Below are 25,979 nucleotides of genomic sequence, written 5' to 3' on the forward strand. Positions count from 1 at the left end.
ACGCCCCCGCCACGCCCCAGCAGGTAGATGCTTCATGGACAGCCACACCCCTGACACGCCCCCGCCATGCCCCTGACACGCCCCCCCCCGGCTGAAGGCATGAAAGCACAAGCCTCATACGCCCCCCCAGGCTAAAGGCATCCTCGAACAACGACACGCCCTGACACGCCTCTGACATGCCCCCGCCACACCCCCAGAAGTCAGATGGTCTGTAGACAGACACGCCCCTGACACGCCCCCGCCACACCCCCAGAAGTTAGATGGTCTGTAGACAGACACACCCCTCACACGCCCCCGCCATGCCCCTGACACGGCCCACCCCCGGCTGAAGGCATGAAAGCACAAGCCTTACACGCCCCCCAGGCTGAAGGCATCCTCGAACAACGACACGCCCCTGACACGCCCCCGCCACACCCCCAGAAGTGAGTAGGTTTGTAGACAGACACGCCCCTGACACGCCCCCGCCACGCCCCCGCCAGGCCCCCAGACTAAAGGCATCGGCGAACCACAACCCTGACACGCTCCTGCCATGCCCCCTCACACCGCCAGGTTAAAGGCATCCTCGAACAACGACACGCCCCAGACACGCCTCTGACACGCCCCCGCCACACCCCCAGAAGTTAGATGGTTTGTAGACAGACACGCCCCTGACACGCCCCCGACACGCCCCCAGACTAAAGGCATCGGCGAACCACAACCCTGACACGCTCCTGCCATGCCCCCTCACACCCCCAGGTTAAAGGCATTCTTGAACGACGACACGACCCTGACACGCCTCTGACACGCCCCCGCCACGCCCCCAGCAGGTAGATGCTTCATGGACAGACACACCCCTGACACGCCCCCGCCATGCCCCTGACACGCCCCCCCCCCCGGCTGAAGCCATGAAAGCACAAGCCTCACACGCCCCCCAGGCTAAAGGCATCCTCGAACAACGACACGCCCCTGACACGCCTCTGACACGCCCCCGCCACACCCCCAGAAGTTAGTTGGTTTGTAGACAGACACGCCCCTCACACGCCCCCGCCACGCCCCCGCCAGGCCCCCAGACTAAAGGCATCGGCGAACCACAACCCTGACACACTCCTTCCATGCCCCCTCACACCCCCAGGTTAAAGGCATCCTCGAACAACGAGACACCCCTGACACGCCTCTGACACGCCCCCGCCACACCCCCAGAAGTTAGATGGTTTGTAGACAGACACGCCCCTGACACACCCCCGACACGCCCCCGCCAGGCCCCCAGACTAAAGGCATCGGCGAACCACAACCCTGACACGCTCCTGCCATGCCCCCTCACACTCCCAGGTTAAAGGCATTCTTGAATGACGACACGACCCTGACATGCCTCTGACACGCCCCTGCCACGCCCCCAGCAGGTAGACGCTTCATGGACAGACACACCCCTGACACGCCCCCGCCATGCCCCTGACACGCCCCCCCCGGCTGAAGGCATGAAAGCACAAGCCTCACACGCCCCCCAGGCTAAAGGCATCCTCGAACAACGACACGCCCCTGACACGCCTCTGACACGCCCCCAGAAGTTAGATGGTCTGTAGACAGACACGCCCCTGACACGCCCCCGCCACACCCCCAGAAGTTAAATGGTCTGTAGACAGACACACCCCGACACGCCCCCGCCATGCCCCTGACACGCCGCCCCCCCCGGCTGAAGGCATGAAAGCACAAGCCTTACATGCCCCCAGGCTGAAGGCATCCTCGAACGACACGACCCTGACACGCCCCCGCCACACCCCCAGAAGTTAAATGGTCTGTAGACAGACACACCCCTGACACGCCCCCCCCCGGCTGAAGGCATGAAAGCACCAGCCTCACACGCCCCCCAGGCTGGAGGCATCCTCGAACGACACGCCCCTGACACGCCCCCACCACACCCCCAGAAGTTAGATAGCTTGTAGACAGACACGCCCCTGACACGCCCCCGCCACGCCCTCAGACTAAAGGCATCGGCGAACCACAACCCTGACACGCTCCTGCCATGCCCCCTCACACCCCCAGGTTAAAGGCATTCTTGACCCACGAAACGACCCTGAGACACCTCTGACACGCCCCCGCCACGCCCCCAGCAGGTAGATGCTGGGGCCCGCATAGCCTTGAGACCCCCCCTCCACCTCCGCCCGCCGTGGCCCTTATATGCCCTCATAGGGGCTTGGCAGCCTCGAAACATGCACCCGCTATATCCCTGACGCCCCCCCCCCCACGTGCTTGCATTAGCTCTGATACATGCCCCCGTACACTGAGGACCCTCCCCCCAAAACACCCTGGGTGTCCTCATGTCAGAACCCACTTCCATCCATACCCTCCCCATGTGTGGGCTGACTGTCTGCTCTTATCTGTACCCCTGTGCTTAATGCTCCCTCTCTGCTCTGCCTGCAAGGAGAACCGTCCAGTCACACTGCATTGCGGGGTGGTTTTTGTGGGGGAGAAACACATCCAGCGAAGGACAAAGCAGGGACAATTGCCTTTATTTGATTGGTGACCTCAAGCACGTGCCCCCCCCTCCCGGGCCCAACCGTGTCCAAAACTAGCCCTGAACGTTAATATTGTGTCTCTCATTGTAACGGCTGGCACTCTTTCCTCAAGAGCAGTGTGTCTTTACAAAGCCCTTCCATCCAGGACGTCTGCCACCCTGTTTCATGTTCTCCCTCTCGAGCAGGGAATGCTGTGCTGAAGAGCAGCAGCTGTTGATTAGTGCACAGCAACCTGGACCCAAGCCTCATATCTCGGGAGGCAAAAGTGAAGGAGAGCTGCAGGAGGGAAGGGACTACACAGCACAGAAATAGCTGAGTTAACTTCTACAGCTGGGGTAGAATGGAATCCAACCGTAACAATGAGTTAATGAGAAATGATAATGGAACTGTGTCTAGCCACTGATTACAAATCATATACTTTAATAATATACAGAATTGTGTATAGTCACTCTCTTCGATTACATAAAACAAAGACGTTTATTTCCATCCTAGCCGCTTTGTTTGAGAATGAAACTATGAAACCAGACTCTATTATACCTAGCAAGGAGGCTTTGCCTTGGCTTCGCTTTCTTCTGGTCATTCAGCACTTCAGTGGTGCAAGGTTTACCTTACAAATAGCCCTACCTCCCCTGTACAAAATCCATAAAGCTGTTTGCATTAGAACTGAAGTGAGGCAATAATGGGCGTATTTCTGTTCATCATAGCTTTTTGTAAAGATTTGGTCTACCCCGAATTAAAAATCTGGGCTTCTCGCAAACTGACAGTGTCCCTTTAACTGTGTCCTGAAGGGGAAAAATATATACATTAGGAGGGTGCCCCTTCTGATGTCTTTATGATGTACAAAGGCAGCCTTATATATTTATTTAATTCATCAAGCATATGTTCGTTTGTTTGAAGCTATTAGAAGTAGCAGAAATATGAAGTCTGGTCATCTCTGCTTTCACTGGAAGACTTGCTGGGGTCTCAGAGAAAAGTTTGCCAAGCTTTGTCAGCCTTTGGTGATGGAATAGTGAATAATTAACAGAGAGAACTTTTCTTCTGTTTGTGGGACATTTGTGTTCAACAGGTTTAATAATAAAAACAAGAACAATAGTAATTAATCAGGTTTCAGTTCCTCGGTATTGGGGATGTCCAAATCCTCCAAGTTCTCTAGTGGACATAGTGTAAACAAGACCTCCATTTCTAATGGAGAAATGAAGCAAGTGCATACTTCTTCCCATGTCCCCACAACTCAAGCACCTTTTAAATATATCATAAAGAAACCAAAAAAGGGCACACACCCAATCTTTGCTTTCCTTTGCAGGTCACCTTTCAGACAAAACCCTCAACCATCTTGCGGCAGAGGTGCCCTCAGATTGGTTCTGCTGTTTATGTGCTCTGAGGGTTTTGAGTTGTTTAAATGTAGAAAGCAAATAAGCGTCCGACCTGGCGTAAACTGTGCAGCCCCACTGATATCAATGGATTTGCACCCACTCAGAGATCTGAAATTGAAATGTGCAGGGAACTCCTCAAAGCATAAGCCGATCAGATAAACTCTGCAGCCTCTCTCTGCAGGATTTTAGGAACGCTGCAGACTGCTGGCACTTACTGATAGTCATTTGTCCAAACCCTTTGATTATCCGAGTGAACGTCATGTCCCCTGTTACATTTGTATAACTCAGTTTGCCCTGCTTTGTACAAAACAACTAGAGTCTCATTCGATCACGGCCGACCAAAATAACGGCACTGCAAAGCCGTGCATGGGTCCGTGAAACTGGAATACACTTTGCCAGATTGATTTCTGCAAAGATGGGACCAAGGCGGCTGTGACTAATGTGTATTTATACAAACTGGCTCCTTCCTGCTTAGAAGAAAAATCCGTGCCTGGTCTTTTCCTTCCTTCCATCCTTCCTTAGAACAGATCGCTGGCCTTAAATCTACGCATGCTTGCCCATTTGGGCTGATGTAGGAGTCAGTCATCATTCGTAACAAGCCTACGAGGCAAAGGCGTCTGGGTGTTGCAAGCAAATGAAGGGAGGAACATGCTGTACCAACCTGCCAGGGCTGTGGGTTCACTTATTTCTAAAACAGAGGACGATGGAGACAGACAGAGAGAGAACAGAAAGGGGAGGGGGAGAAAATACATAGTTCATGTTTTCAGACAGTTGATGAAAGAATGATCATTAGAAAGGTGAGTACACACTGATAATAATGCACATGCCGCTGACATGGTTACACAGGACAGACAGGAAGTGTGGTTACCATCGGGAAAAATGACAGCGTCTCTCTCCATACATCCCGACTCACATTTGCTTGTCTACATTTGAAAGACAATTCAGATTAAGGGAGGCTGTGAATTTAAAGCACAATAGCTATTCCTGAATAACTCTGTGCGTGGACATACTTCTTTCAGAATAAGCAAGCTTTGTTCTGGTTTAGCTTAATCCAATTTGAAAATGGATTAAGCTACACAGGAACAAGGCAATCTTATTTCAGAATAAGAGTGTCCACACGTGGAGTTATTTGAGAATAGTTATTCTGGGATAACCCCAGGTGTAGAAAAGCCCCCAGTGATGAGAGTCTACTGCAGAGGAAGCTATATCCTATTCGGCCTTGAGTGTCAGAACAAGTATCAGATAAGTACATGGGATCACAGTGACTGGGGCTGAGGCATAGGGAGAGTACACGACCAGATTTTCAGATGCCAGGTGACACTGGCAGGTGAACTCAACAGCCAGCAGTCTAGGAGGGACTAGGAGACAATAAACATGAACGCCTCCACTCTGTGACACATCAGTTTTGCAGAATGCAACCCTGGCTTTAAAGGGAGGCCCTGGCAGAGCAATGTCTCTGACCCCTGGGCCCACTCACTGCATTGCCCTGAGAAAATACTGAACAGGTCGGCTGGCAAGGACTGTGACCATGGAGGTGGCATTTTGGAGGCACGGGCGTGAAGGTGGAAGCGGTTTAGTGAGGTGCAGAACTAAGACGGAGACCACTACAAAGGTATGGAAGGGTCTGCTTTCCTTTTCCAGGCGAGGGGACCAGATCTCTTTCCCAAGGCTGCATAGTCTAGTGGAACAAGACTGGGACTGGGAGCCAGGCTTACCTAACCCCAGCTCAGCCACTGACTCCTACCCCCTCATATGTACTCACTGCATGTCTCAGTTTACCTATCTGTCAAATGCAGGAGACAGTGCCTACCTACTTCAGAGAAGTGCTGGGAGGAGTCATTCATGTTTGTACAGTGCTTTGGAGACACGAGGCTTTAGATTTAATATCATCATTGGGGCAAGGGGAGGAGTGTGTGGGGGGGGGGAGTTGGTGAAGTGACATCACATTTTGCTCACAGAAAGAGAAAACGGCTCCCTTTAATACTCGGCTGCTAGCAGTATACATCTGTGTGCATTAGTGAATAAGCAGGGTCGGGTTCTTCTAAGCATAAGGGCCTTGTTTATTTGCAGCTTGGACATGAGGAGGAAGCATTGAATTAAATGGCCAGAGTCCACTTCCTCAGGATGGTGGGTTCATTGCTGTGGTAACGTCCCTTCTCTTGTTTTGCCTCACACCTCTCTGCAGGCGAGATTCAGATTCACTCTTCCCCCAGAGGACCCAACACAGGCCTATGCCACGTAAGCCCTGAAAGTAAGGCGCCAACAGCCTTGGACTGGCACTTTGCAGGAAGTTGAATTCCACCCTTTGTGAGGCTTGGTGGTTATCCAGCTCCCTCCGTCAGTACCGGCAGCGTCTCCTCACAAAGCACAGGCTCAGCCCCTCATACCTACCGTACAGAATTATACTGGCATTGGTGTTCCCCAGCTTGTTAGTGGCCACGCAGGTGTAGTTGCCGTAATCCTTCTCCGAGACATTGAAGAAGGTCAGCGTGGACATTCGACCTTTGTTCTCGATTCTCACTCCATCCAGCCCATTGGCTAACCTGCGGGGCGAGAAAGACGAAGGGCCGGGCCCCCCAGTGACAGGAGCGATCAATTCCCATCCCCATGCAGTCACACCAGCTATATCTAGGTTAGTGGGGAAAGCCCCACTAGTCCCCAAATCAGGACCTCCCAGCTGGCTGTCACCAAGACACTGGGCTAGCTCCTCGGCTGGTCTAAAGCAGAATGGCTTTCCTGATAGTGGAGCTATGCCACTGCCCCAAAGTCTCCCCCTCTTCCTGAAGGTTCCCCGGTCCTGGATATTTTCTGCCTGGTTATTGAGAAGGTTCTTCCAGCTAAGGGGACCCCCAGACCAGGCCATCACTGAGGGTTCGTCTACACTGGAGCGGGGAGGTTTAATTTCCAGCCGAGGTGTAGACACCCATGCTAGCTCTGCTTGAGCTAGACTGCTAAACACAGCTGTGAGATTTGGGACCTGGATGTTTTAATTGCAGATCCCGATGCGCCTCCCACAGGATCCTTTACTTAAAGAGACGTCTGCAGCAAGATCCCCCCACCCCACCCCCTATAAATATATTAAAATGAAGTGTAATTCTCTCTCCTTCCCATGCTGACAGATGGCCATCCTGACCCAGGGAATTCAGCACTCCCCATCTGTGCCCAGAACGCAGCCCGGGATCTGCCAGGCCCTGGCAGCTTGTTTAGGTACCTGGTTTCTTCTTTAAACCACTGAAATTCTGCGACAGGGACGGCGGAGGCCTCGCAGCGCAAGATTCCCTTCTGGCCCACCGAGGCACCAGTGTTCTTGGCATTGGAGATGTACGGTGGGTCTGCAGAGCAAAGGGACGTTATTCCGGAGGGAGGGCTGGGGCCCCGGGATACAGTACTGCTGCCGTGAGGGGCTCCGGATCCCGAGCACAAGCTGGGCTCAGAGAGACGTGGGGATGAGGAGGGGTGTTCAGGACGGTGAGGGGATGTGGAGCCGTGTTGTTATGAGGCTGGTTGGAACCCAGTCTAGGTTGTGCCCTCCTGGGATGGCGGTGGGGGGGGGGGGCACAGATCCACACCCATGAGCGGCAGTATTAGGCACTGACCCTTCATATAAAGGACACACAATTGACTGCCATTGCTTTGCTCAGCATCTTTCCCCTTCCCTTCTCAACCCACCCCTGAGCCATCTCCTTTCTCCTGTCTCTCCTTCCACCCCTCATCTGCCCCCTTTGGCCTGTGCTCTCCCCCATTTACTTCTGGGGCTCTCCTTTCCCACGTGGGGTGGGAACGCAGCACCCCTAAGTGTGTTGGGGCAGGGTGGAAATTGGGCTCATAGCAAGAGGGAAAAGCCCTGTGTGAGCAGGGACAAAACGAGCCACCCTGCCCCTGAGCCCCACTGGTGGTGAGGGAGGTGGGCCGAAAGCTAGGACGGCTTAGACAGCTGAGGTGGCGGGGCTGGCAGCAAGTATGCCCCATCCAGCAGAGAGGGCCAGAGACACTCCCAGCACAAGGTGGTCACCCCTCCCTACAAAAATGGCCAATATCTGGCCAACATGGGACAGCCGAGAGGGTGAGCGTCTAAGAGCTGTTTGTCGGCCGTCATGAAATGAGATGTCCTAGAAGGGCGGAGGACCACACAGTGACCTCCTGCACCACGACCAACACTCATTGGACTCCTTGTGAGCAGTCTCAGTAGAGCAACCAAAGGCAGAAACGGCCAGGGAGACCAAAGTCTCCTCTCGCCCCCTCGCCGGATCAACACTGGGGCACATTGGTAGGGCAACGTAGATGATATTTGGACTATTGCTACCCATGCCCCATCTCTTGCTCTGGGGACAGAGAGAAAGATTCAGGCCCAGGGTAGCCAAGTCAGCACTAGGTCATTCAGAAATGAATAAGGTGAATGCCAAGTGTCAATTCAGATACACATTGAACCTCTGGTCCTCCCACCATCTGCCCCAGACCACATGACTGTGGGAAACACACATTTCACAAGCGAGATACCACATGCACAGGATGGAAACTAGGAGCCTGCAGAATGAGAAGAGACGCTCCATTGTAGGGTGCTGTCCCTGATGTCCCTAATCCCACCTTTGGATGCGAATTGGACGAGTCCCCTAAATAGGGACACTTTGAAGGCACAAGGCTCTTTCCTTCCTTCAGGACTCCTCTGATTCATAGCCACGTAGTTCGCACGCCCGAGTGGGCTTTCTTTAAAGTTCTTCTAATCTGATCGGGAAAATTCCCTGGTTTCTAAGTAGCTTTGCATCTTTTAAACCCATTCTGTTGTGCCGAGAAATTTACAAACAGGCCAACACCTGTGTAGGACCTAGACAAAAAGACGAGTTTGGAGAGATGATCCAAAGCCTGAACAATGTATGCGAAGTCTTGCCTCTCCCCTGCACTTAGAAGGGTCGCTATAAAGTGTAACCCTGAGCCAAACCAATCCTGGTTTTGTACGCTCAAAGAATAGACCGACCGCTCCAGTTTCACCCATCTCTGCTAAACCCACTTCTCCTTGTGTCAGGTGTGAAGAGGATTACAACAGTGGAGCCCTGATTGAAAAAGAAAAGAGCACCAGGTAGCAGAGGAGTAGATGCAGCCCTTCATCCCAAAAATACTCAGGTTTTTTTAAGCTTCCCAGAGGCGCAAAAGAATTCGAGTCACTCCTGAAATGCCGACAAGCTTTGCCACTCCAGCTTTTCTGCCTTGGCATGTCCTCTGAAGTCTTTAAAGCGTCTGGGCTCTGAATTCCTAACCATGCTTCTAAAGAACAAATTGTCCTAAGATGTAAATGCTTTAAGCTTAATGAAATGTATATATGTGATTTTCTTACAGCAATTTAGTGGATATAAAAGAGCTACAAGCTCCTTCCTAAAGGGAAGGATCTTTAATGTGCTCTGTGTGTGGTGAGCCACTAGAGATTTTTCCCCCCCTGAATTGCTCCTGAGGAAAAGGGTATTACCATTTATGTTCCAGCTATAAATAGTCTTTAAGGGATGCTGACGTAGATGTTATCTGCTTTATTTTTTTTTCAGGAGTTTATGGTTCTAGTTCAGCTGTTCTAACACACACGCACACCCCCGCCGGCACTGGAATACTAGGATCTCAGCTCTGTTTCCCCATCATCTTGTGCCTTTCATCGTCTTCTAGACCCCTGCAAAGCGGTGAAGAATCAAGACCCTTGGATCTCAACGCTGGCAGGTAGGGAAAGGAAAGTCACACTTCAGGAGCAGCCGTCCCCACTCAGGGCACATCAGCACTCTGAGCCAGGGGTACAATTCCCAGCTGAAGGAGACGAACATGTACTAGCTCTGATCCAGCTTGCATGGTAAAAATAGAGTGTAGCCACGTTGGTGGGAGTGGCGGGAGAGGCGAGCCACCCTGAGTACGTGCCCAGTGCCTGGGATGGGATCATACTCCAGCAGCTAGCCCCTCCCGGCATTCGGCCTGCCATGACTACACTTGATTACTAGCATGCTCGCTCGATGGGAGCTGGTATGGGCATGTCTCCCTCAGCCGAGAATTACACCTTCAGCTTGAAATGTAGACGTACCCTTCGACGGCATGGTAGACAGAACAGAACAGTAAGTTGTGGAACTCTAAGCAGACTACATTACAGCCCCCAGTGTTCAGGTAAAAGCCAAAATGACCTGTGTGAAAAGTCCGCACAACTAGCCTGAGCCCAGTGTTGTCTGAAGCCAGGAGGCGGGATCAGGGAGTGTGTCGCGCAGAGTCGTGCCCTACTTACAGTTTACGGTGACTTTTACTCTCCGGATGTCTGGAGCGGCCACGTCATTGACAGCGCTGCACTCGTACTCCCCGGACTGATCCCGGGTGATCCCAGAGATCTCCAAGTACTCGTCTTCGCTCACAAAACCCCGGCCTGCAAGGGAGAAGGTGCAAATGGAAAGATCAACCCACCAGCCTGCCACCTCCACTCCCGTTGGTCACTGGGAATAAAATCTGATGGTTTGATGGAATGGCGACCTCCAGGCCTGATCCGGATCGGTTACATTGGGGTAAATCTGGGGGCTTCAGGGGGTTTAACTCAGGATTAGGCTGGTTTATCTGGGATCAGAATCAGGCTCTCTGAAACACTCACAGGACTCCAGGGGCCATATCTCACTGCAGCTGTAAAAGAGGTAAAATCCTGGTGGTCCTTCATTGTAAAACATTATTGCCTACATAAGAACCCTGGGACTGAGTCTCCGCAGACCTGGCTCCAGAAGCATATAGGGGTGCTGCATGAGCTGCAAGGGGCCAAAGAACAACTCCTCCAGGCTGGAGCAGTGCCAGGGCCAATGTAAGCGTGTTGGGGCATGGCGGGGGTCACATTTGGGTTAGGTGGGGGAGCAGCCACAGTGCTTTGGGCTACAGCTATTTGGGGCCGGTGCATGGACCACAGGCAGCTCTGGGAAGGCTACAACCCCAGGAGCTGCTCAGATTTATCCTAGGGGACATGTTGTTCCCAAAGCACTGCAGAAGTAAAGCCAACCCCTTCCCTTTGGTCCATGCTGCATATGTCATGAGCTGCAGCACAGAATCTATCCCATATTGTAAAATAACCCTAATCTGTTCTATTGACAATGCCACTGATTATTATACCTGAAATACATGCGAAGAGCTCCTCAACTTGTTGCCATGTATGCAGTTTGCTCACTGTTCTGCATTTCAATCTGCTGGGGCAGTGATATTAAACCACTCAGTATCATTTCCCATGGTCATTCCTTAGCACCTTGCTGTTGAGTTTGGGTTCCCAGTGTTGCACGGGGCAGGTGTCTCTCCCCCATCAAAAAAAAACACCTTTCCATTGTTTTGGGGGCTGGGGACTAAATTATTATTAACAAATGGTCTCTTGGTGAACAAATGGGACTGGGAGTCAGGTCTCCTGGATTCCACTCCAGCTCTGCCATCCATATATTGTGCAACTGTTGACTGGGATGATATAGTTGGGGTTGGTCCTGCTTTGAACAGGGGGTTGGACTAAATGACCTCCTGAGGTCTCTTCCAACCCTAATCTTCCATGATTCTCCACGTCTCTCCACCAGGACCCCCCAGGACTCAGCTGAAATACCCCCTGCTATCCCAGGCATAACACACACATGCACAGAGCTTTGCCACTGCACTTCCTTCCTGATTTGCAGCCCCCGACTGCTATTTCAGTTCCGGGCCTTTTCAAAGCAGCTGTGCGAAACTGGTCGGTGGGGTAGGGAAAAATGTCTGCCAGAGACTGGGAGAAGCGTCTACTGAAATAATGTCACATCCCCAGACACTGACCAAGCCTGTCTGAGTTTAACCTGTAAGGATCAAAGCATAAGAGATCACTGCACAATCATTTTCATATGCCAGAATATAAATATTAGACACAAAACCACATACAAGAATCACTGCCCTTACGACAGCTCCAGTACACTTTGCTGACATTAACACCAGGAATACCAAGCGTTTCAAGCCAGGAAATAACAATATCGACTGCAAAACCTCCTTGCTTGGAAGACAAAACCATCCCCAGAGAGGGAAAGTCACAGAGTGTGGGTTAGGGACGGTGGAGTGGGAAGACGAAAAAATAATAGTGGGGGGAAAGATGAAGTGGATGAGTGACGGCAACACTTTGTAAGTGAGTCTTCTTTGTAATGATCCCATAATCCTGGGGTCATTATGGACCCGGCCTATCCGCCCAGCGATCTCTATAAAAGATGATTGGAAGCGAAAGAAAATAGATTCGACGAGCCAGCGACAGAAATACATAAATAACCAAGGTGATTTCTTTCTGTGGAGAAGGGGCCTCGGGAAGAGATAAGCCCAGCTCGCTACATTAGAGAGATAAGGATCTACAAGGATACAAATGGGTGCGCTCAGACGGAGGCTGCGTGACAGACATGGGGCCATCAATCATGAAGTGGTGGGGGTCACGCCGGAGCCGGGATCTGCTGCGGCAGAGCGGCCAGCGCACACCGGGTCGTGCGCCATGCCCCCTCGCGTCTGGCTGTATAACAAATATGCTGGGGTCTCTCAGGGACGGGGCTGAACTGGAATGTGCTGCTTGGTGCTTTGCAGCACATGGCTTATCCCTGCCTCGCTGACTGACTGATGCGAAGCAGGGCCCCAGCCTCCCTTAGGATAAACAAAGGTCACTGGTGCCTAGCGCTGCTCATTGGTCTCCTTTCATCAGTACTAAATCCACTGGACTCTAGCCGGTCTAACGCTGCTTGACTAACGCCTCCCTCCAGCTACCCACTCCACTCCCAGGCAGACACCTGTCCAGGGGCGCTGAGCTGCAAGTTTCTCTTCCCATCTCACCCAAGTGTAGGGTGACCGGACAGCGAGTGCAAAAAATCAGGAAGGGGGTGGGGGGTAATAGGAGCTTATAGAAGAAAAAGCCCCAAATATCGGGACTGTCCCTATAAAATCAGGACATCTGGTCACCCTACCCAAGTGATGCCCTCTAAGGCCCCTCCTTGAACCACTTGAGGCCCTTCAGCAAGAAGGCCTCCGAGGTGAAGCATGACCCAGAAGCATGACGGGAAAAGGGAAGCACAGAGCCTGCTGGCTGCAGCCTTCCCTTCGATCCTAAGAACGGCCCTACTGGGTCAGACCAATGGTCCATAGAGCTCTGTATCCTGTCTTCTGACAGTGGCCAGCGCCAGCAGTGTCAAAGCGAATGAACAGAAGAGGGCAATCCTCAAGCGATCCATCCCCTGTTGTCCGAGCCCAGCATCTGGCATCCTGCGGCACTGCCATACAGGGGCCTTTATGCCTCTCGCCCAGATACGCACTATTTTGGAGAGCCCGGGCTGTTGTCATCCCGCGTTTAGCACCAATAACAGCCTGCACTTCCTCTGCTCCAGTACCTGACGCAATGTGAAAAGGGAGATGCCTTGGGGGGCACGACTACAGAGGCCTAAAAGGGGGGCACAGCGGTGGAGAGAGACGCAGTGAGGTGAGAGGGGGAAGGCAGGAGTTGTGGGGGGGGGAAGGAGGGGAGAGAGGGATGTTGGGGGGGGCTCTCCAAGCTACCAGCCATCTGCCCTCCCCTCCCCATTTGGGAATCTAATTGCTGCAATGGAGGAGCGGATTCCCCTCGCTAATTAAGTGCGGGGCCGGGAACTGCAGTGCATTTCGTCCCTGTCGGAGGCCGGAGATGCCACCACCACGCCGGAGTTAATGAAAAATGTGATAAACCCACTGTGTTAATTAATCCCAGGGACTGGATTGTGCTGAAGTCAGCCTGGGTTGGAGAAAGCGCCCTGGGGTCAGCATCCTGCTGGCTGGCGGCGCGAGAGGAGGCTCTTTGGCTGGGGTGTGGGATGAGCGGGAGCATCTCTGACTGCAGCAGCTGTGACTGGGCTTTGCAGAACTTCCCCCCACACACACACACACTCTCCAGTTGCTGCCCGGGTGCTCGGTCTCCTTTCCCAGAGCCGCAAGGTAACCCTAAAGCCAATGTGTGACTGTGATGGGAGCTGTTACTCTGGTGAGGAGGAGGAGAAGATTCAGGCACCCAACACGTATGACCCTGCCCTCCTCAGAAGAAACGTGGAGGCGTGCCCTGCCGCAGACAAGCACTCCCATCCACACCCGCTGCTAGTCGCCAACACCCTGCCTCCTCCGATACTCTCTCACACAGGTGGGCTGTGCAAAAGTGCCCGAAAGGTCAACAGTTACAGTCCGGGAGGGGACAGAGCCTTCCATTCTCATGGAGAACCAGTGCAGGGGATCAAGCTCAAGAGCTCCAGCAATGTGGCACGGGGTGGGAGAGGAAAGAGACGATCTCTCCAGCCATGTGGCCAGGGGTGGGGTGGGGAGCGGGCAGGTCCCAGGCAAATGGGCAGGTCCCAGTAACTTATTTAGATTGCAGCTCTTTGGGTCAGGAACCACATTTTTGTTTTGTTTGTACAGCACCTAGCACAATGGAGTCCTGGTCTAATACAAACAGTAATAACAATGAATAAAATGCATGGTAGGTTGAAAGCAACACCTTCAACTCCACGGGGCGGCAGCTGCAATGCAGATCCAGCAGGTGCTTTAAAAATGGGCATGTCCTTAATAGAGGGAGGTTCATATTCCATTAACCGAAGGCTGCCCCTAGTGCTTTCCAGTGGGTAGAACAGAAGACTGTGAATAAGGGCTCCTGGGTTCTAGCTCCAACCCTCTCAGACTTGTGTGGGTTTAGGTAAGTGGCTTAACCTCTCTAGAGACAGCTCTTCCTCGGGGGTACTACTAATGCTCTAATTCATACGCGTGTGGTGGTGGTGGGAATTCAATACAGCCCTTTGAGATGCCAGCACGCAATGGGTGACATAATTGCAAAGTCTTCCTGGCAAGGCAGCCCCAGTGCTGCAGATTAATTACATCTGTATGACTTTTCCAGCCAGCCAGCCAGATGGAAACAGGATATAGCTAAAGACACTAGAAGCCCAGAATCAATACAATGGGAGAAAGGCAGGGGCAGCCCAGCTGGGGGAGAGGAGTATCTTGAATGATACACCCAGATGCAACAGGGTCTTTGCAAACCCAGAAGGTCAGCTGGCTCCGGCTGGGCAGTAAATGATGCGGAAAGGCTGCTAGGGTGGAGCCTCAGGTTTAGGATGCTAGGAGTCACTACTGAAAGAGGCAGCTCTACTCCATACCACCCATCCCCCTGTCCTTATAACACTAACCAAAACTGATGGGGCAAGTGTTTCCAATTCGTTAGACCAACTCCACTGAAGCAACATCAGTACAAGAAAGGAGGATTTTTCCCACCAAGACTCAACCAGCCTTCCCTGAGACTCAAGTAAAGCCTCAGATGGATTCTTCTGCGGCCTGTTCTACTTAGTTGGTCCAAAGTCCGTGTCCAGCATATGGAAATGATCTTGCCAGGACATTATCACACAGCAGTTTTTAAACAGGGGGAGGAGAAGGCACATGCTCTGCTCAGTGAGAGATAGGTGGGCAAGGAGAACAAGGGAGTTAGGGTATGTTTCTGCCATTGCTGGAATGGAATGGGATACATCAGAATTCGAGAGGGCACTGGACTCCAATTCCTTATCTGAGCATCCCAAACTTCAGGGCAGTTTGGATCTGCACCAGAATCCAACCTGCACTGCTGGCTGGCTGGCTCTCCATGATGGACCAACCCGAAATCCTGTCTCCACGGACCACGGGGGAAGTTTGGATCCAGATCTGGAATTTTCAGTGAGTGACCCTTGGCTTGAAAGTTTTGGAGCGTGCACGGCATCCTCAGAAAGCTTGGTGGGATAATGACAAATCCATGTGCTGCACAGGCCGATGATTATTGTGGAAATCATGCACACTGATGCATATCTCCTTCATTTCTAGAAACATAGGCCTTAAACACTGGCGCTAAAAGAGAACTCCCTTAACAGGAACCCGGGGTAATAGGTCCCTTCTCTTCTCTGTGAGGCAGCCACTAAAAAGGCAATATCACAAACACATACAAAGCCAGTATGGTAGTGAACACAGGGCATTATAGGAGAGAGCAAAGTACACTGCTCGGTCCAGAATTTACCCTTTCTTCTCTATAGGAGTCCCGGCTGCTTCCCTTTTGGAATCATCAACAACTGCTTTATCCATCACATCTGGCTAAGATCAGGTTCTCTCGCTCCAAACTGCAAGACAGTCCTGGCATGTCCTCCAGCGCTGAGTGCATCCATCTCCTTCTCCCTCATCCTACAGGTTTTTTTTTTATTGGAGACACTTTGACATGGCAGGATTATCTGTCTGTGCATAGCCCTAGCGGTATGATAATGATACTAATTAACAGCATTTGTTAATATCTTTAAATTACCTGTATTAGCTCCGAGGCAAAGCACCTACTAACAGTGGCAGCCGTGTTGGCAGATTTGCATCAGCAAGTGACAGTATGTTCATTTCATAGTTCATTAGAACACTCCAGAGCGAACATGTCACCAAACGACATCATGATCCGCGGGAGACTGGCCTGGTACCGGAACCTGGCGCCAGGGCTGCTCGTCTCAGCAAAGGGGACCTGCTTTCTGAGGGTGCCTTTTTATTTACCCATTGCCCTGATACCTCTCTGGTGCCAGGGTGAGCCAGCAGTGAGTAAAGCAGCTGGGATAGGACTCAGCCCCAGGGGGCTGATGTGCTCATAGGGAAGGATGGACAGGGCTGGCTGGAACGGGCCATGAACAGGACGGTGCGGTGCAAGCTTTCCTGACCCAACCCTTTGCCAATATCACACCCGCCTCATTCCTGAACTACTCTGACCTCATGGTCTCAGTCCTGAGCTTAGCCTGACCGACAGTTCTCCACCTGTTTCGAGTCCTGGTAGTCAAAAAAGCGGCAAAGAAGGCAGAACAGACGGGGGAGAAAGAAGAGATTCAAGGGGTGAAAGGTGGCCAGGAGGAAAAGTCTGGGATCTGATTTTTGATTTGTCTGCATCAGCTTCCATTTTGGGGATTCCAGCTAGCAGCAAGCACCAACACTTCCAGCAGAGCTGGGGCTTTCTGCAAGGCATGTCTCAGTCATGGTTGTAAATTAGGAGCTTAGAAGGTTGAGCTCTTCAGCTCCCAGCCCTTACTGCAGGTTGCCTGTCTGCCTCTGCAGGTCTTCTGTGGCTCGGCCCACCGGCCAGGTCCCACAGTGCAACCATCCCTTCCGGGGGGGGGGCAACAAACTTAGAAGCTCCTTGTGCCCTTCAGGGACAATTATAAGCGAATGAGTTTCTTCCCCTTCGGGGCTAAATTCCCTCTCTGGAATTGAATCATCTGCACTCTTGCCACTGGCTACAGCCAGTGGTGGTCCCTGGCCAAGCCTGGTTCCTTTGGCCGTAGTCTAGGCAGCATCCCTCCTCGCTCCTCTGGCTCCACCCAGAAACTGATTTTGGTAGCAGCAGGCAGCTCTTTTTATTCTGGCCTGCTGGGCCTTGATTGGCTGTTGCTGGACTCCTGCCCTTCTAGCTGGTGCAGGACCAGATCTCAGTGGTTCCCCCCAAAATGACTGCAGCTGGGATGGCTCTCTAGGCAAGCCTGCAAGCCTAATGCTTGGTGCTATTTTCCTGTCAGGGAGCAGTTTTGGGGGGCAGGGTGTAGCAGAGCAGCAGGGCCTCCAATGTGGGGGTGGGAGGGCGATGAAGAACTGGTACCCTCCATCACAAGGAATCTTCCTGGAGGGGTACCCTGATTGCCTGTATAGGAGAGGATACCTTGATATGAGAATAGCACACAAATGATACCCAGCCCCCACACAGGTGCACAGGGAGACCCCGCCCTTACTGCCCCAGCATAGGGGCAGGGCACAATATGGTGCTTTCAAAGTGTGTAAAAGAGTCAGTGCAGAGGCAGTGTGGTCCAGCGGATATGGCCTGGGACTCAGGAGACCCAGGTTTTATTCTTGGCTTTATCATGGGCCTGCTCCATGACCTTAGGCACATGATGGCCCCTGTCTGTGCCTCTGTTTCCCCATCTGTAAACTGGGGATAACAGCACTGCTCTCTTTTGTAAAGCACTTTGAGATCCATAGATGAAAAGCGCGATGCAGGAACTAGGTGTCACCATTCCTGTACTCCAGGAAGTGCTGTGCTTTCTGACAGAGCCCATGCTGGGTTACGGCAGCTGTACCCGCCCCACCCTAGGCACCCCAGCCCACATCCACTTCATCACGAAGGAGTCAGCTGATGGTTCTGCTCTCCCAAAATCCTTTGCAAACAAGCCTACTGGTCTCCAGTTAGGAAGAAGATAGGCAGGAACACAGCAGCCGGCTTTAACAAATCAGAAAGCAATTCATTTTCAGAAGAAAACAAGTGATATTTACATTATTAAATCACAATTACAAAGCAAATCAGCTGCAGAAGAAGGGAGCCCATTTTCATCAATTATTACTGAACTGAACGTAATTTTTCAATCAGAGGCGGATTGTAAATGGAGGCCTTGATGCAGCCAGAACTCTTTTATCATCATATTTACTAATCAGGTATTAACTTCTTGGAATTACCAATGGCACTGTGAAAAGGAAGCAGGGGATGGACGGGTGAGGAAGGAAAAAAAAGAAGGATGCACTTGTGCTAATTACAGAAAGTTAAATTAGGCGTTGTGAGCAATTCATTGATAGGACAATGAAACGCCGTCTCGTGGGCTGGAATTCAATGGGCTTTGACTTCTCTCCAGCAGGGTTTCCTTCTAGAAAATCAATTGTTTCTAGCTGGATCAGAATTACGACGGTGTGGGGCTGGGGGAAGGTAAAAAGACATCCCTTTGCTTAAATACAACAGCGATGAACCCACTAGGAAGTGAGAGCGGAGAGACAAGATTAGCGACAGAAGAAAGACTGGTGGGGGGGACACAGCTAAGATAGACGCATCCATGCCTGAGTCACTGCATCACTGCAGTATGCATTTAGAGAAGAAAACGGTGCCGTGGGCTAACACTCAGGAGAGTGAGGTTCAATTCCCAGCTATGCCACACACTGAGTCACTTTCGGCACATCACTTAATCTACGGCTCAGCTCCCCATCTATCAGACAGGGCTATTAATATGCCCTTGCTCCCACCTTCTGTCTTGTCTATTTTGATTATGAGATCTTGGGGGCAGGGGACTCTGGTCTTAACAGGGGCCCCTGGACACTAATGTAACCTGTAATAAGATGCTAGGATTGTCGTTCAGAAGCCCAAGATGCCTGATGAGTCATTGTGAAGCGATGGAAGCAGCTACAAGCATGGCTGAGAGCTCTTTGTTCAGACTATCCCCAGGTTCAATCTTCCCTGGGCTTTGCGGTCTGTTACCCTCCAGTTTTTAAGTTCTCAGCCACTCTGACTTCACCAGTTACACCCACGCGTGGTACAGCTACAGTAAGGCACAAATCTCTGCCATGCCAAGAGTCCTAGACCACTGTGAGATTGGCAGAACTCAGCCAATCACGATGCTTACTCTACAGCTAATTTGCATGCTACAGTGTCATTGGTTCTATGAGGGAGACTGCACAGATGGTGGAATATTTGGCCCACGTGCCATGAGCATCCCAGCTTCTAGGACAGAGGAGAGGGAATCATTTTAGGAGCCCAAAACCCAGGTCGGGATGAGGCCAAAGGGGATGGAAAGTTTAGCTTTGCACTTCCCCAATCCTGGGGCCATTGTGTATGTAGCCAGCCCCCAGGCATACTCTGAAGAAGCCAAAGGGCTGCTCTTCCTTACACCAAGAAGTTAACGCCAGAATCTCGACAAAGTGTTGGGGCATTCCAGCCACACCCTGTCCATGCTGGTAGCAGGGGATAGCGTGGGAGTCTCTATCCCAACTCAACGGGAAGACCCTTGTGCTGGGATGTGTCCGGCGATGCCACCTCTCAGGTGAGATTCGGCTCAGCACACGTCACACTGGAAGGTCTGCACTGTTGTTGTGGCTGAGCCCAACTCGGAGCTGTTAGCCTGTGCACAAGGCAGCTGTGACCCCGGTCTGATGCGATCTGTGCTTGAAGTGGGGCAGCGGGGCAGTGGAAGTGGTTACGCCATATTCCCACTTTGCGCTGCTGACAGCTGAAATTTTTAGACCAAGAAATAAATGGGTCTATTTTTTTCTAAATGGAGCCGTTGTGCTGGTTCTCTGGCTTTGCCTACGCAGATGTGCAATGCAGAGAACAGAACTCAGGACAACTGAGCCTCAACCCACTGAGCTAAAGGAGCAATATCTCCCGTTCAGTGGATACAGCAAATTGATAGACCTGTGAGGAGACATATTCCATCCAGGAGGGGGCAGCAGCAGGTACACCGTCTTAAGCTCTGCGACAGTTTTAAGCACAGAGGTGAGCCTGTGCTTTGATTCCGGGCATGTATGGCGAAGGGATATAAAGGCTATTACCCGGCACTTATAGGTATGATTTGCTCACGTGATTGAATTGAATCCAATCATAAGTGCAATGGGCCTGATTCGGACACACTGACTTGTGTCGAGCAGCCCCTTACTACGCAGTCATCCCAGGGAAATCAGCGGAAGAAGCAGCTGCTCGGTGTAAGGGCGCTGTACATTATAATTATGACCGGTGGTTAATGGTATAGAACTGACACAGAAATGTAACACATTATTGGGTGTAAGTCACCCTGCTGCAGCTCTGCACCTCCCCACTCCGGTGTCTGCCAGGGTGGACAGCGCACGTGCTGTTTGGAAGCTGCAGAAAAGCTCCCCGATTTTCTGAACGCTCCTCCCCTGCTCCCCGCTGGATCCTCCGAAATGTGGGGGCTGGGGTGAGAGTACAGGAAAATGGCAAGAAACGGGGGCGGGTCCACAGAAGATTTCAAGGCGGTGTGAAAGGAGGAGGGTGTTTGAGAGAATGGAGGAAGTGGGGAGAACAGGTTCAAACCCAAAGCCCGGATCCCCCGGCCCATGTCAGTCTGGGTCCATGCACAGCTCCATCCGGCCAGTCAGGATAAAGCAACACACGCTGGCACTACATCTGAGTGTCAAATAGCAGCATTTCAGGCTAATGTTACTGTCCTCTTTCTAATGCTCAGTGCCATCGTTTCCCCTAAAACTTATCAAAAGTAGACCCTGATTCCTCCATGCCATTCCTCCTTTTGCTAGAGCCTGCTGTGAGATGGCACCTGGCTGGCCTCCCTAGAGATATCTGCATGCCGTGTCAGGATGCAGCGATGGGGATTACCTTGCCCTCGCACCCTCACAAGCCAATCGTGGGAGAGGAGAGAAGCGGCTGGGTTCACCCTGTACTCTCACCCCAGCCCCTGTCTCCATTTGCTTCAGAAAAGCGAGAACCTGAGCTCCCTGTCCAGGTCACCACGTCCATTTCTCGGCACTTTACAGGCTTTAGCATCCTTACTCAGGATACTGCCGCGTCTATTGCTCCTCTTTGCATTTGATCTCATTCAGCCCCTTCCCCAGAGTCAGCTTCTCTTCCTAAAGCTTCGCTTTTCACAGGACTTGAACCCCTGCACAGCAGAGCTGTGTTATTAATACTAATAATCAATGGCTGAGATTAAAATAGCAAGAAGGAGCAGGCCTTCTTGGGGTTATGAAGCCAAGCTCATGCGAAATGAGAACTGGATAATGATTACCAGCCCCTGATGAGACAGGGATTTTGCACTACAGCGGAAGGCATAAACTACAAAGGAATAAACAGAGCCCTGTTCTTATTGCAACTTGTAATTTCTGAAGTGAATTTACTGCTAGGGCAAGATGCCAATTTGACAGAATTGGTGACTGACGCCCTTTGTTTATCCACAGACGATGAATTTCACCCCTGTGCAAGAGGCCAGAACTACTCAAGCCCCCAGCGTGCATAGGCCTTGCACTGGTTCTCTGTATAGGGATGAATTTAACCCAGGATAGACGAAGCCCAGTCCTGTAGCCCTTAAAAACCCTCAAACCATCAACAAGCCAATTTCCTTTCTGAGGAGCGGAAGAGCGATTGGAAGCGAAAAACTCAACATACATGACAGATGCTAATCGCCCTGCTTACTGCACTGTTAGAAGGTGCTCAGATACCCCGGTGATGATGAACGAGGAGCTTGAATAGAACAGAATGACTTGGGCAAAACTCCTGTGGAAGCCACTTGGGAATGGCTTTTGCCTGAGTCAGGATGGTAGGACTGGAACCCATCTGTGGGGAAACCACCAAGAGGAGGCACGAGTGGCGCCCAGATGGATGTAAGCCCCCTTGCTCCCGAGCCATTTCAAATGGTTTGGCCTCCAGGCAGCCTCCCCACTCTCGTATATATTAATATTAAAATGTCTGCAGCTGGTGGTCCAGGTACGGCCCAGGAAACAGCAGTGCAAGCGGGAATGCCGTACTCTGCCCACTCACCCCAAGCAGCAACTCCAATAGCCTCTCTATGCAAAGGGCACATCAAAACACCCCACCACGTCGGAAGCCCTAGTGTAGACAGGCCTCTGAGTTTAAGCCTTGTGTCCTCTGATCCTGCTCAGAGTGCGTCTAACTGACGTAGCGCTTAAAAGGCTGAGAGGTCTCTCTGCCCTCGCACTTCCAGTGTCGTTAACACAAGTGGGGCTGAAGCTGAATCATTTCTCTTGCACAGATAGAGAGAGAACTCTCTTCCTTAAAGTCCTATAGCCCATATTAGAATCATAGAATATCAGGGTTGGAAGGGACCTCAGGAGGTCATCTATTCCAACCCCCTGCTCAAAGCAGGACCAATCCCCAAATTTTTGTGCCCCGGATCCCTAAATGGCCCCCTCAAGGATTGAACTCACAACCCTGGGTTTAGCAGGCCAATGCTCAAACCACTGAGCTATCACTCCCCATATTGTCCCTGGCTTCTCTGCTACGGACTGGTCTATATTAAGTAAGTTACTGAATTAAGGTAAACCAGGGTAAGACCCACCTTGGGCAGGTGAGGCATCTACATTAGGAGTCTGCACTGATGTAATTTATAGTGGGACAAATTTTCTTAATAGAGACAAACTCTCAGTGAGTGTCAACTGTGGTTTTGTGAAATAGGCAGGCATTCAATCCACAAAGACTTGCTATTGAGATGCACCAATTTATTTAACACAGAGATGCCACCAGAGATGTTTTGACTTTTGCCTGGGGGATGAATTTGGAATAGTGAGCTAGAGATTTGGCCCATCACCTTTTAACGAGCTGAAGCCCGAAGGAACTCGGGGGACAGCCAACCTATGGTAACCCAAGGACTCACAACAAAATAAACAGATCTTTTGCAGCAGCGCAGGAAATAAAAGCAAGATCGAGCACCAAAACCTCAGGAAGCCCTCAGGTTTTAAACCTCAGAGGAGGGAGCATAGACTTACAAGACTGGAATGGAGTCGGTGGGAGAGCAGCTGGGCAAGGAGCATCTTTTCTGTGGGGCAGTAAACCCAATGACTTCAGCCTCTGGAGGTTGTGCCCAGTTCCGATCACCTGGCAACAAATTCTCAGCCAACAGAGGATCTAACAATGCAGCCGGCAGAGCAGGAGGGAAAGTCCAAAATGTGCTCACGCAAGAGAAATGCTCAGGGAAATCGAATGGCAACATGACAACACTGAGGGAAAGGGAAGTGACAGCTTCAAAGTCTGTGTCAATTCTGAATTGCAAACAGTTTCACTACAAAGGAATGATTCCAACAGACAACAGTGGCGTCCAGACACCTACCAACTAGTCATCTCCCAAAAATCAGCACCCTTCGGACAACTAAGTACAAGATTGTAGTGCAAAACATTTTAAATCCTGGCCCTGAATCTCACAGGCAACGGATCTCAAAAGTGCATGCGTGTGTGTGTGTGAGAGTGCGGGGGGCGGATCAGCAAAGTGCTTCAGGGAGGGACCTAGTTGGAGGTGTCAAGCCCAGAAATCTTGGGTAGTCATTTTGCACTGCCCAGCAATCTGGGTAGTCATTTACACCTGTGCAGGGTGAGTGCCAGGTGGGTATAAAGGCATCATCAGAGGTGTGAGTGAGCAAAGACTTCTGATGCAGTCGCATTTGACACCTACCTTGTAAGAGTTCCAATGATGGCATGGTGTGAAAGGCAGTGTAGAATCAGACCCTCAGTCTAAGGCTACATGTTCACTGCAGACAGAAGTGTCTTTCTACACTGAGACAGCTACCTGGAGAGAGACATCTTGATTTAAAATCCAAGGGGAGACAAGGCACAGCTGTTCTTTTTTTACCTTGGTGTAGCTAGCTGAGGTAAAAAACACCACGCCTTGTCTCTGCTGGGATCATACCATGAGATAGTTCTTTCCAGTCTGCTGTTTCAATGTAAAAACACTCCTCTTCCTGGAGTGAAGACAAAGCCGAAAGAACAGAGTTGCATTGGGTTTAACTAAAGGTATGTTTTTAAGAAGATTTTGTTAAACCGGTCCTGTGTAGATGGTCTTAATTCAATTCAAACCCTGCTTCTATTGGTTTAACTTGGAGTGGTAAATTTGGTTTTGGTTAAATCAGTGCAACTTCTGTGGGCAAACACGGCCTATCTGGGAGGGGAAACTGAAGTGCGCTGGGGGCAGGTTGCTAGCAGCACATTGTATCTACCCCATGTTGAAGGAAGGGGCCCAGGAAGTAGGATAGTTCAGGGAAAGGACTGAGTTTCTCTGACCTGGTTTTTTGCCTGTGACCTTATGTCTCAGTGAGTGGATGAAAGACTGGTTAATTTCCTATCACAGGGCACCCAGCAATTCCTCAGGAGAGGGTTAAAAGAGATTCCCAGCCCACTGAATGGGAAGCAGGATGCCTTCAACAGGCTAATCTCGCATCAGAATGCACCAAGCAAATCACTGCTAGTAGCCAAGGGCTGGCTCCCAACCCAGCGAGATGCACCAGTGACTCCTTGCTGAAATACTGAGATTGATCATCCCACCAGAAATACCTAAAGTGACTCTTAAAATAGATTATTAACCAGCAAGTTCAGCACTCTCCCATGAAGGCGTATATGCAGATGAGGGGAAACAGGTTTATATCACAGTGATATAGATGAGCAGGAGATCTCTCTGAGGAAGAGAAATTGGGATAGATCCAAGCAGAAGCAAGCAAGCAAGGCACAAAACAAGAGTGAAAAATTCACCATCTATATTCAAACCTCCTCTGAAAAATCTCTTCTCCCTTGCCTCTATTGGATTCTTTTCCTTTCTCTCTCCTTCTGCTATTATTGTTCCCCCATTTAATTTTTAACTAGGTTGTTTAACTCTGAAAAAGCTTTTATTAGGTTGTTGAGCCAATTCCATCAATCTGTCCATCATCATTGCAATATCTGACCACACCTCACAGTTCTTAGAGGATTTATTCTCACAACACGTCTGTGAGGTTGGGCAGAGTTAGCGCCCTGATTTTCACTGAGGCACAGAGAGATTAAAAGTGACTTTGCCAAGGCCACACAGGAAGTCTGTGGCAGATTAGGGACTGAACCCAGAAGTCATAGGTTAGTGCCCTAACCACTGGCCCATCCTTCCCCTCCATTCTCCACTCCCAATTCTGATCTCACTCACACCAGCATCATTCCACTGGGCTTCATTCTCTGCCACTTTGCACCTTGGTGTTGTTTTGCAAAGAGGGTGTAAACTCTCCCCGCATGCCAGCCGCTCTGTTTTACGCTCACCCAGAGAGCTCAACAAAACAGCAGCCTTTGCAAAAACTAATCGGAGAGCTTCAGAAAATGAGGGTTTGGATTCTGCCAGGAGCTGAGTGCACACCGACTCAGCACCTGGCTAAACTGGACCTTTTCACACTCCCCAGAACGGTGATGGGCAGCCCTGCTGGACCTTCCTCCCCAAACCCTGCTCGGCACTTATTGTTTTTTCTTCTTCATTATTTTCCACCTTTGCACACGCCTTGCCTTTTCAGACAGTACCGATATCAAGGTGGTCTGCCCCTTTAAGGACCAGGGAGCTTGGGACCAGCCAGCCCTGTTCTGAGGTAGAGCCCCATAGAGAACAGGCTGGGGCCTAGCAGTTTGCAAGGGGTCAGGAGGTGGCCCAATGAGCACCCAAGTCCTATCTAGGCTGAAAGTAGGTCAGTTGGGGTGGAGACATGCCTGGAGCAGGGGGCCTCTGGATTAAGTAGGGGATTGTTTGTGGCAGACCCAGCTCTGGATAAGGAGCAGGAAGTACTGGAATTTTTCCCAGACACATCCTGCTCTGAAGGGATTTACCCACCACAGACATTTGGAGAAGGCTTGGAAATTCGAGGATGCTATTTGAAG

General features: G+C 51.1%; 1 protein-coding gene across 2 annotated transcripts in view; it reads right to left on the reverse strand.

Annotated features, from left to right (window-relative positions):
- Positions 1–25,979, reverse strand: part of LOC140901626 (opioid-binding protein/cell adhesion molecule) — a 328,953-nt gene that overhangs the window by 24,644 nt on the left and 278,330 nt on the right. Inside the window, exons 4-7 of one of the 2 annotated variants that reach the window (XM_073320813.2) lie at positions 10,110–10,244; positions 7,077–7,197; positions 6,257–6,408; positions 2,937–4,553 (exon numbers count right to left, since the gene is read on the reverse strand). In XM_073320813.2, the coding sequence (XP_073176914.1) occupies positions 4,444–4,553; positions 6,257–6,408; positions 7,077–7,197; positions 10,110–10,244 (518 nt within the window). In that variant the 3' untranslated portion in view covers positions 2,937–4,443. Of the gene's footprint in view, positions 1–2,936; positions 4,554–6,256; positions 6,409–7,076; positions 7,198–10,109; positions 10,245–25,979 lie in introns of those variants that run through there. The other variant, XM_073320814.2, reaches the window with a different exon arrangement.

The sequence above is a fragment of the Lepidochelys kempii genome, chromosome 22 (genome assembly GCF_965140285.1).
Source record: "Lepidochelys kempii isolate rLepKem1 chromosome 22, rLepKem1.hap1, whole genome shotgun sequence".
NCBI classification, from domain to species: Eukaryota; Metazoa; Chordata; order Testudines; family Cheloniidae; genus Lepidochelys; species Lepidochelys kempii.